This window comes from Chrysemys picta, chromosome 2, assembly GCF_011386835.1.
Source record: "Chrysemys picta bellii isolate R12L10 chromosome 2, ASM1138683v2, whole genome shotgun sequence".
Classification (NCBI taxonomy): domain Eukaryota; kingdom Metazoa; phylum Chordata; order Testudines; family Emydidae; genus Chrysemys; species Chrysemys picta.
The window spans coordinates 4041997-4053807 of NC_088792.1; the positions used below are offsets into that span (position 1 = coordinate 4041997).

At 49.4% G+C, this 11811-nt stretch overlaps 1 protein-coding gene across 1 annotated transcript; it reads left to right on the forward strand.

The window, feature by feature from the left end:
- Positions 1-7: 7 nt before the first annotated feature.
- Positions 8-11801, forward strand: LOC101942550 (zinc finger protein 7-like). The gene is made up of 4 exons (XM_005295077.4): positions 8-209; positions 1500-1626; positions 2644-2751; positions 5428-11801. The coding sequence occupies exons 1-4, from the start codon at positions 159-161 to the stop codon at positions 6648-6650; spliced, it is 1509 nt and encodes a 502-aa protein (XP_005295134.2). The 5' UTR covers positions 8-158; the 3' UTR covers positions 6651-11801.
- The last annotated feature ends 10 nt before the right edge of the window (positions 11802-11811 follow it).

The window sequence follows — 11811 nt, forward strand, 5'->3', positions numbered from 1 at the left end:
ACTTCCTGGCTTGCTCTACTTCCCTTATCAGGTTACAGTTGCAGGGCTGGGCCAGAAGCAACGCCTGAGACCCAGGGCTACAGCAGCAAGCACTCGCCAGGGCCCCAGACTGCAGGGGGACATTTTCCGTCTGTTGCAGCTGCGAGGATCCGCTTGCCATGCAGGGAGGAGACGCTGAAGAGGCAATGCCAGCCGGGGCCACTCTGCAGGTAGGAGACAGGCAGTGGTGAGACCACAGGCCATATTCGGGGCTGGTGTGAACAGTTGCTACTTCGTCTGTCAGTGGCCCTGCACCAGGCAGGTCTGAATGTGGCCCACTGAGGCCCATCTAGCCCTGCCTCCATTTATCAAGGGGCAGATCCCATTTTCCTCAGCGCAGCCGCCTGACTGATCTCCTGGCAAGGAGCTGTCTGTGTCGGAGCGTCCTGCTGGGAAGTGACAGTGGGCACCTCTGAGAGGGGCAGTCAGGACCTGACAGGCCCCCATCAGCCATTGTCCATGGGGCTAGTACGCTGAGGAGAAGGCCTGAAGTGTTGAACGTTCTCACTGCAAAGCGCCTTGCTCTAATGATGCTGGTTGGGGGTCTGGGGGTGTGTGTGTTAAATAAATGTTCTTTGTTTATTTCATCCGAATCTGGGCTCCTACTGAACAACAAAACTCTCCACTGACAGCAGTGGGAGTAACACGGGGCCCTTCGCTTGCACGTATCAAGTTATCTTCCAACTTTCTGTTTGTTTGGGTGTCAGGGCCCGAGACTGCTCCCCACGCTGACATCCAGAGAGGGGGAGACTGTCACTAGAATGGTCCCACACCACCGTCCAGCTGGCGTTTGAGCTCGTCAGTTTCACGGGGCGGTTCTCATGCGGTATCACAGTGCCGCAAAGTTTAGGTATCAATTCAAACCAATAATGTCATGAAACCATTTCAATTAACATCAGCTTGTGCAGCCCCTTTTCCTTTTAGAAAGCTCAACATTGGCCTTAATCTACCTAGTGCTGCCCCTTCTAAACCCCTCTCTGCTACAAATCCTGGAACATTTCCCTTTACCTGTCCTGGGGCAGGGACTGTCTCTGTGTCTGGATAGGGCTCCAGCCTCACTTGGAAGAAGAGGCGCAGTGAGCATATTGTAGGTGCAACATAGTTCAAAGCCCACAGCTAATAAAGACGCGTGACAACCCTGCCACCCTGCAAAACATCATAGTGGTTATTTATTACATCTAGCAAAGTAACCTGCATCACACAAAGCAAAACATTCTATGTTGCTTCCTCAAGCTCGCGCTGAACGAAGCTCTCAAAATAACAACCTACTGTAGTGTAGTGGTTAGAGCAGTGGACTGGGAGCCAGGACACCGACCTGCTGTTTCCGCTCTGGTACTGACTCAGTGTATTACTTCGATCAAATAATTTAGGCCAAAACGATATAAAGTGGCCACTGAATTTGGGTGCAGGTGTCAGGAGGTGGCGGCAGAGAAGGTGCTGAGTAACGCTTGCCATTCCAGGTCCCGGTGACGTTTGAGGACGTTGCCATCTATTTCTCCCGGGAGGAGTGGGAGATGCTGGCAGAGTGGCAGAAGGAGCTGTACCGGGCCGTGATGAAGGAACATTATGACAATTTGATTTCCCTGGGTAAAAGTCCATTTTCTTTGTATACTGTCTGAGCTTTGCAAAATTCACCCATGTGTTTTAAGGGTGGAGCTCACCTCCAGTCCTGCATTTCCTAAATTGCTGGGCCTGTTACGGTAAATCCCTAAGGAGGGTTTACAAAAAACTGAACAGCTTTGTTCCTGGTTTCTATTTCCAGCTGTCATGTGTCCACACAAAACGTATTGTTTCAATCCAAAATGACGTGTATTTTAGATTAAAGGAAAACAGCAACAAGAAAGAACAAAAGAAAAGTCTCCATGAAAGAGCAAAGTTCCCTCCCAGCTAACCTAAATCTCCCTTGCTTCTTGTCCTACCCTCGGGGGACATGGAGAACGATTGGTCACCATCCTCTTTCTGACAACTCTTAACATATTTGAAGACTGTTATTAGTTTCCCCCGCCCCCCTGCCTCCCAGACTTCTCTGCTCTAGATTAAACATGCCCGGTTCTTTCAACCTTTCCTCAGAGGCCAGGTTTTTTAAATCTTGGATCGTTTTCGTTGCTCTGCTCTGGACTCTCTCCAATCTGTTCTCTTCTATAACCAGCTGCAGCAACTCTGATAGCAAAATGGCTGCCTCCCCTGCAGAGAGGCAGAGGTCTTAGAAACGTAAAGGAAATCAAAGGTGTAACAGTTTCAAGCTACATACACCAAGCTCGCTGCAGCCACAGCGTCTTGCAAGCCCGTTGTTCAGAGGACTGGCCTCAGACTTGCAATGGAGGCCTAGGCTGTAACCAGAAAGTTTGATTTTTAAAAGTGATTTAAGGGCAGGGGAGGGACGTAATTGGGATCTTACTGCAAAAGGTGCATCCATTTCTAAGGAGCAGCTGGATGGTGGAAGGGGGAATACCTTGATATCTATGCTTTAAATCCATTCATAATACACGGTGCCACTAGCACAGGGAGGGAACTGGTGTCAAACCATTCACACGGCTTTGTAACAAGCATCCCATGGTGGCAATCCAAACTATAACATCCTCTGATCTGCGTCCCCACAAACAGGCCATGAAGGCACCAAACCTGACGTTTTATCCCGGATCGAACAAGGGGGAGAGCCGTGGGTCGTGGATCAGAAGGAGGAAAGAGAGAGGCTGGAATGCACCTCGCTTGGTGAGTAGTTATAACCTAAACTGTATCAGACCTGCTCTGACTATAGACCCCAGGGCTGGGGCAGGTGCCCGTGTCACAGGCCCCTGCCCCAGTCTCTCTCCCGCGTGGTTTTTGTAAGCAGGGCTGTTTTGGCAAGTGTCAACCCCACAAACATGCATGCCCAGCTCACCCCCTCCACCGGCTGACTCTTTGGCCCAGGGTCGAGCTGACAGCAGGCAGTACACTCCCAGGATTAATAGGGGGGTTGGGCAGAAATCTTGCTCCAGGTCGGAATCCCAACCAATCTTACTTCCCAGTGCAGTGTCTCTCTCTCTCACACACACACACACCCTCCCTCCCTCATCACTGGCATTATCACCTCCTGCACGCCTTTCAGAGGCCCTACAAATAGCAGCCTTTTATGTTCTGTCCCAAGGGTTAAACCAAGTCCCTGCTGGTGCAGTTCCACTGAATTTCACCTTTTGTCTCCACTCCCAGGCTCTCCAGAACCCTCCAGCCCTTCCCATACCTCTCTCAAAGCATTACCCTAGGGCAGGGCTCCAACCAAAGCCGTAAGTGCCCTAGGATCATAGCAATGGAGGGCTGGAAGGGACCTTGGGAGGTTTTCTAGTCCAGCGCCCTGCGCTAAGGCAGGACCAGGTAAACCTAGACCGTCCCTGACAGGGGTTTGTCCAACCTGTTCGTAAAAACCTGCAGTGACGGGGAGTCCACAGCCTCCCTTTGTAACCTGTTCTAGTGCTTAACTGTCCTAAGAATTAGAAACATTTCCCTCCCAGCCAACCTAAATCTCCCTTGCTGCAAACTGAGCTAATTACTTCTTGTCCTACCCTCGGGGGACATGGAGAACGATTGGTCACCATCCTCTTTCTGACCACTCCTAACATTTGAAATCTGTTATCAGTTTCCCCCGCCCCCCTGCCTCCCAGACTTCTCTGCTCTAGATTAAACATGCCCGGTTCTTTCAACCTTTCCTCAGAGGCCAGGGTTTTCTAAATCTTGGATCGTTTTCGTTGCTCTGCTCTGGACTCTCTCCAATTTGTCCTTAAGTGCGGCACCCAGAACTGGGCACAGTGCTCCAGCTGAGACCTCATCCGTGCTGAGTAGAGTGGAACAATGACCTCCCGTGTCTTACATACGACGCTCCTGTTAATACACCCCGTAGTGACATTAGCCTTTTCCGCAACTGTGTCGTATTGTTGAATCATAGTCAATTTGTGATCCACTATAACCGCAAGACCCTGTTCAGTAGTGCTATTTAGCCAATTATTTGCCATTTTGCATTTGTGCATTTGATTTTTCCTTCCTCAGTGTAGCCCTTTGCACTTCTCTTCACTGAATGCCATCTCCCTGCTTTCAGAGCAGTTCTTCAATTTATCACCATCATTTTGAACTCTAATCCTGGCCTCCAAAGTGCTTGCAACCCCTCCCAGCCTGAGTTCAGCTGTAAATTTTAGAAGCATATTCACTACTCTGTTATCCAAGTCATTTAATAAAATTACTGACTAGTACAGACCCAGAACAGACCCTTGCCAATCCCACTTCATAGATCCTCCCACTTTGACAGCGAATGATTGATAACTACTCTTTGAGTTCAGTTTAGCAACCAGTGGTGCACCCACCTTATGGTAATTTCAACTATACGACATTTTCCTAGTTTGTGTATGAGAATGTCATGTGGGACTGTGTCAAAAGCCTTACTAACATCAAGGCATATCACATCTACTGCTTCCTTCCTATCCATTAGCCCAGCTACCCTGCCAAAGAAGGAAATTAGATTGGTTTGACATGATTTGTTCTTGACAAATCCATATTGGCTGTTACTTACATTATTATCCTCTAGGTTTGAACAAACTGATTGTTTAATAATTTGTTCCACTGTCTTTCTGGATATCAAAGTTAGGCTGACTGGTCTATAGTTCCCCAGGCCCTCCTTTCCCCTCTTTTTAAAAATAGGCACGATGTTCGCCTTTCTCCAGTCCTCTGGGTCCTCACCCATCCTCCGTGAGTTCTCAAAGATAATCCCTAATGTTTCCAAGAGGGCTTCAACTGGTTCCTTAAGCACCCTAGGGCAGTGATCTCCAAACTTTTCAGGGTCGCACCCCCCTTTGCCCCGTCCGCGCCCCCCCCCCCGAAGCCAGGGCTGGGAGCGGGGCCGCTGCTCGCAGGGTAGGGTATGTGGGCAGGGGTAAGGGGGCCGAGATTGGGGCCACAGCTGAGAGTGGGTCTGGGACCAGAAGCGGGGCCAGAAGCTGGGGGCGGGGCTGGAGCAGAGCTGGGAGCAGAGCGTGGCTGGGTGGTGCTCCCTCCCTGCCCCCCGTGGGGGCTGCCCTGGGCCCTGCCACTCCCCTGAATTTTCCTCTGTGTCCCCCTATGGGGGCGCACCGCACAGTTTGGCACCTCTGCCCTACGGTGAATTTCATCAGGCCCTGCTGACTTAAATGCATCTAACATCCAAATATTCTTTAACCTCTTCTCTCCCTATTTTGGCCCAAGATCTTTCCCCTTTGTCATGAATATTCATTGTGTTAAGCATCTGCTCACAACTCACCTTTGTAGGAGTGTCCCATTTTGAGGGGTATCCCCTGTCGTTGCGGATGAGCTGATTCTGCCATAGAAACCCCTCCCCCCACTGTGGAGGAGTAAAACATGAAGTAATGTCTGGATTCTCTTCTCCAGAAAGTGCAGGCCTGAGCAGAACTGAGGAGCAGCAGCAGGAGGAAGGGCCTGAGAACTTGGAGCCACAGGGGACTTTCCCGAGTAGGTCGGAAGAGAGAGTTTTCCAGAGTCCTGAGCAGGAAGAAACTTGCCAGAGGCAGCGCAGGTCGCTGAGGCTGCAGCGGATCTCACCGAGGAATGAGCCAGATGCCCCAAGGGACTGTGAAAGGGGTGGCCAGGAACCTCCGAGGCTCCCTGCGCAGGAGAGACCGAAGACGAGCCAGAGCCCACCTACGTGTGAACTCAGCTTCGAGGGAGAGAGAGATCTTAGCGCAGACAAGTGCAGTGTCCGCAAGATAAAGGATCCACACCAGTGCCAAGTGTGTGGGAAGTGCTTCCGGCTACGGCAGGACCTTAGGAGGCACCAGAGGATCCACACGGGGGAGAAGCCCTACCTCTGCCTTTACTGTGGGAAGAGGTTCAGCCAGACTGCCAATCTCTGCACCCACAAGAAGATGCACAGAGGGGAGCGGCCGTACCCCTGCACCACCTGTGGCAAGAGCTTCCGGCAGAAGCAGCAGCTGGTGTCCCACAGCCGGATCCACACGGGAGAGCGGCCCTACCTCTGCACGCAGTGCGCCAAGAGCTTCCGCTGTAAGCAGGGGCTCAGGGCCCACCAGAAAACCCACGTGGGAGAGGGAGGCTCTGAGGGGAGCCAGGCCAAAGGGCGGGTCTTCACCTGCCCCAAGTGCAAGGCTGTCTTCACTCACAGGCACGACTTCCTAGCGCACCGGCGAGCGCACGCCACCAGCGAGCAGCCCTACCAGTGTGCCGACTGCGGGAGGCGCTTCAGACAGCGGCAGCAGCTGATTCCGCACCGCCGGATCCACACCGGGGAGCGACCCTACAGCTGCCCTCTCTGTGGGAAGAGCTTCCGGCGCAGGCAGGAGCTGACCACGCACCAGAGAATCCACACGGACGAGAGGCCCTTCCGCTGCCCCGAGTGCCCGCGCAGCTTCAGGGAGAAGCAGAAGCTGAGGAGACACCAGAGAATCCACACAGACGAGAGGCCCTATGCCTGCCCAGAGTGCGAGAAATGCTTCCGGCAGAAGCAGCAGATGGTGTCCCACCTCCGGATCCACACGGACGAGCGGCCCTACGCCTGCTCGGAGTGCGGGAAATGCTTCCGGCGGAAAGACTCCCTCGCCAAACACCAGAGAACCCACCAAAGGGCCCAGACATAGGGCTTGTCTACACTATGGGGGGGAGGGATTGCTCAGTGGTTTGAGCATTGGCCTGCTAAACCCAGGGTTGTGAGTTCAATCCTTGAGAGGGCCACTTAGGGATCTGGGGCAAAATCAGTACTTGGTCCTGCTAGTGAAGGCAGGGGGCTGGACTCGATGACCTTTCAAGGTCCCTTCCAGTTCTAGGAGATGGGATATCTTTATTATTATTATTATTATTACTATCACTTAAGTCAATGTAACGTACATCGCTTGGGGATGTGAAAAAGTCCCCCCCCCGCCCCCGAGCAACGCAAGTTACATCGACTTAAAGCACTGTCCACACCGTGCTATGTCGGCAGGAGACACTCTCCCGCCGACATGGTTTCCTCCTCTCGTTGAGGTGGAGTAATTATGCCGACGGGCGAGCGTTCTCCCATCACACAGTGCATCTTCACCATACGCACTACAGCGGCGCAGCTGCATCGGTGCGTGGTAGTGTAGACTAGACCATAGTCAATGCAGTCGTCCTGCCCCAAACTCCCTCCTCGTTTCCCCCATGGAGGGGAAACCCCTTCCGCAGGGACTCAGAGAAACCACCCCCGGAGCCATCACCCCTTCATAGCTCTCGGCAGAGAACAGAGGGGAAGAAACACTACAGACACACATCCACCCTGGAGAAGGCGAAGGAGCTGCACCTCCATTCCCTCAAAGGGTCCAGGCAGCCACAGTCTCACATTTATTGTTTCTTTGATGAATTTGAATCATTATAGAGGGACCTTGTCCTTCCTGTGAACCCCGGTAAAGCCCTTCTGTTCTCTCCTCTGTGTAGTTGTCCTAGGACAGGCAGGATTTCCGAGCTCTCTGTATTTCCCTGCCCTGTAAAGGGCAGGTCGGTTGGGTGTATGTGAGGTTCCCTGTGTGGTGGGAGAGGCATACGCAGGTGAAAACCATGACACGGTGCAGTAGTTTAATAGATTCATAGAGCTGAAGGCCAGAAGGGACCATTAGATCATCTAGTCTCACCTCCTGTCTGGTACAGGCCAGTCAGTTTCACTCTGTTACCCCTGTATTGAACCCAGTCACTTGTGTTTGACTAAAGCATCTTCCAGAAAGGCAACCCGTCTTGATCAAGAGATGGAGAATCCACTCTTTCTGCGGGTAGTTAGTTCCAATGGTTATTCACCCTCACTATCAGAAACATGTGCCTTATTTCTAACTTGCCTTTGCCTGACTTCAGCTTCCAGCTCTTGGTTCTTGTTGTGTCTTTCTGCACTAGATGAAAGAGCTCTGGAGTGCCTGGTATTTTCTCCCAATGAAGGTACTTCTATATTGTGATCAAGTCACTTCTCAATCTTCTTTGCAATAAGCTAAACAGTTTGAGCTCTAAGTCTCTCATTGTCAGGCATTTTCTCCAGCTCTTGAATCCTTTTTCTGGCTGTTTTCTGCACCCTCTCCAATTTGTCAACATCCTTTTTAAAATGTGGACCCCAGAACCGGATGCAGTCTCCCCGGTGCTCTATACAGAGGTAAAAGCACTTCCCTACTGCCCTGTTTGCACACCCAGGATCACGTTAGCCCTTTTTTGCCACAGCATCCGACTGGGAGCTCGCACAAGTTACTTGTCCACTTGGTACAGGGGGTAGCCGTGTTAGTCTGTATCCACAAAAACAACGAGGAGGCAGAAGCGCGCGGAGGTGCCAATCTTTAAGGTGCCACCCGACTCCTCGTTGTTTTTGGCCGCTAGGACTCTAAATCCTTTCCAGATTCATTGATTTCCGGGATAAGTCCCCCATTCTGTAGGGATGGTCTGCATTCCTTGTTTCTAGATCTATAACTTTGGGTGTGGCTGTATTTAAATGCATTGTGTTTGAATGGACCCATTTTACCAAGCAAACCAGATTGCTGTGTATGACTGCCCTGTCCTCATCATTAGTCCAACCCTGCTAATTATTGTGTCACCCACAGCTTTGATCAGCGGTGATTTTATATTTATGTCCAGATTACCGATGAATGTTAAATAGCACTGGCCCTAGTGCCAATCCCTAGAGAGCCCCGCTAGAAACACTCCCCTTCAGCGATGCTGATGCACCATTGACAACTCCTTTTGGAGCTCTGTCCGCTTGCCAGTTCTTAATCCTTTTAATTGGGGTTTTACTGCTATCGTACAGTGCCCATTTTGTAATCCGAATGTCATGTGGTACTAAGTCAACCCCCTCACAAAAGTCTATTATATTTAGAGTTATCTTTGTCAACCAAACATGTAATCACACCACCAAATGACATCATGGTTTGTAACAAGACCTATTTTCCATAAAACCATCTTGACTGGAATTAATTATATTCCTATCATTTAATTCTTTATCAACTGAATCCTGTATCAGCTTTTCCACGATTTTATCCAGGATTGACATTAGGCTACCTGGCCTGTAGTGCTCCAGGTCATCTCACTTGCCTTTTTTGAATATTGGCACAATGTTACCACTCCTCCAGACTTCTGGAATTTTCCTGATATTTCAAGATTTATTAAAAATTAACATCAGCGGACCAAACTTGGGTCTCTTGGGGGCAAGTTATTTAGGCCTGATGATTTTAAAATGTTTATCCCTAGGAGATATTGTTTTACATCCTCTTTGGTTACTAATGGATTGGAAAGTACTCCATCATCCTCATATGATATGAGTACATCATCCTGCTTCTTTCCAAATACAGAACAGAAATATTTATTGAACACTTCTGCCTTTTCTGCATTATTATTAGTGGAGGGAGGGATAGCTCAGTGGTTTGCACATTGGCCTCCTAAACCTAGGGTTGTGAGTTTAATCCTTCAAGGGACCACTTAGGGATCTGGGGCAAAAATCAGTATATAGTCCTGCTAGTGAAGGCAGGCTGGAGTCAATGACCTTTCAGGGTCCCATTCAGATCTATGAGATAGGTATATCTCCATCTAGTAATGGGCCTATACTATTGTTGGATTTCTTTTGTTCTTAATACACTTAAAAAAACTCCTTCTTATTGTCCTGATTCATGTCAGCTATGGATGTTTCCAGCTTCCCTTATCTATTTTCTACACTTCATAACTTCTAATTTGCATTGATTGCTATCTAGTCCCTTTTTTCCCCATTTGTTATGCTGTATATTATTTTTTATTTCTAATTTATGTCTTCAATTCACCCCTGAACCAGGATGGCCTTTTAACCAAAGTCATCGTCTTTCTTGATTGTAGAATTGTGGCTTTTTGGCCACCTAATAAACTCTTCTTAAAGAACTCCCAATTTTTCATCAAATTTTTGTCTAAATTTTTCATCACAACCAATTTCCTTTAGTCTAGGGAAAATTTGCCCTTTTGAAGCACCAAGAATATATATTACTAGTTGGGACTGTCCTCTGTTTGCCCATGTTGAATGTAATGTGCATGACCATGTGATCTTATTGTTCCCCTCATCCCCACATCTCCATCTTCCCTCCTATTGTTTTTATACTTATGTTTTGTTCTAATTAGATTGCAAGCTCTTTGGGGCATGGACTCTCTCTCTATGTTTGCATAGCCCCTTGTATAGTGTAGCCCTGATCCGGCCTCCAGCCTCTGGGTGCTACCACCTTACAAATAATAATTATGAAAAGATGATTTCTCTGATGTAATCTGGAGGTCAGTGCTCATCTGACAGAAAGCGTCACAGTCTGGTAGCGCTGTGCAAAACTGGTGAAAAATGTCTCTGAAATCTTGCAGAAACATTTTTGTGTGATCTTGGGCCCCTCATATTTCACTTTTCTGCTCATCCAGACTGTGCCTAAATATTGCTTTTTCTTTCATAACATTTAAAAAATGTTTAAAAACCTTTCTGTTCTATCCCACCATCTGAAACTCTCATCTGTGCACCAATAATCTCCAATCCTGAATCCCACAGTCTTCTCTGTTTCAGCTTCCACAACACCTTATTGGCCCTTTCCAATTCATCCAAAATACAGCTGCTAAGGGCCAGGAAGCCATGGAGGAAAGCACTGACTTCACTTCTGGAAATGATCATGAAATTGCCAGAGAACTCTGGGTGGAGGGATAGTTCAGTGGTTTGAGCATTGGCCTACTAAACCCAGGGTTATGAGTTCAATTCTTGAAGGGGCCACTTGGAGATCTGGGGCAAAAATCAGTACTTGGTCCTGCTAGTGAAGGCAGGGGGCTGGACTCAACTCCATGACCTTTTGGGGTCCCTTCCAGCTCTATGAGATAGGTATATCTCCATCTATAACTCGTTAAATATACAATACAGGCCTTGCAAGGAGCTTTTCATAGGCGACATGCTTTCGGGAGTCCCTATACATTATGAAAGCTGGGAGCTGCAGGAGTATGAAGTAAATATGCCTCAGGCTACTTCCTACTTCTGGAAAATAAAATCGTCATCAGAATAAGACAAATGATGACAGCAGCTCGAGAGAGTGATGCTAGATGGATGGCCAGCTAGTGAAAGGCCAGGAACTTCCAAGCATTGAATGTTGTTGGGATTAAAGGGATGAAGTTGTTGCGTGTGACTGGATTCTGTACAGAGGACACCATGCTAAGCATACTCAATACCGTCCATCTGGGCAGTGAGTAATGTAAGAGTAGAGCCTGATATAGCTTGTCTGGTCTGACCTCCATCTAAACAAGGGATCGGCAACCTTTGGCCCGCGGCTCGCCAGGGTAAGCACCCTGCCAGGCCGGGCTGGTTTGTTTACCTGCCATGTCTGCAGGTTGGGCCGACTGCTGCTCCCACTGGCCGCGGTTCGCCATCCCAGGCCAATGGGAGGCTGCGGGAAGCGGCGGCCAGCACATCCCTCAGCCCGCGCCGCTTCCCGCAGCCCCCATTGGCCTGGAGCGGTGAACCGTGGCCAGTGGGAGCTGGAATCTGCCGAACCTGCCGACGCAGAAAGTAAACAAACTGGCCCGGCCCGCCAGGGTGCAAAGGTTGCCGATCCCTGATCTAGACTGTACGTTTACTAGCTGGCTGTATTAGCTGGCGGTGGTTGTTTTGGGATGATATTATGTTTTATTTGCGTTTGATTTTCAAAAGGAAACAAAATAGGAAGATGAACAGTACCACTGAAATCAGCAGATACTGGCACTTGTCATGGGGCGGGGGATTCTCTTTTGTACTAGATTGGGGCTAGGAAATAAAAATCAGTCTCTTGCCACCAGTCCTGTGTG

What these genes read in the sequence shown, in the direction of transcription:
- LOC101942550 (XM_005295077.4), top strand. Translation starts at nt 159, where the DNA reads ATGCAGGGAGGAGACGCTGAAGAGGCAATGCCAGCCGGGGCCACTCTG. An exon ending in TGACAATTTGATTTCCCTGG is followed by an intron (nt 1,627 to 2,643) that starts GTAAAAGTCCAT and finishes CCCCACAAACAG; the next exon opens with GCCATGAAGGCACCAAACCT. An exon ending in GCTGGAATGCACCTCGCTTG is followed by an intron (nt 2,752 to 5,427) that starts GTGAGTAGTTAT and finishes TCTCTTCTCCAG; the next exon opens with AAAGTGCAGGCCTGAGCAGA.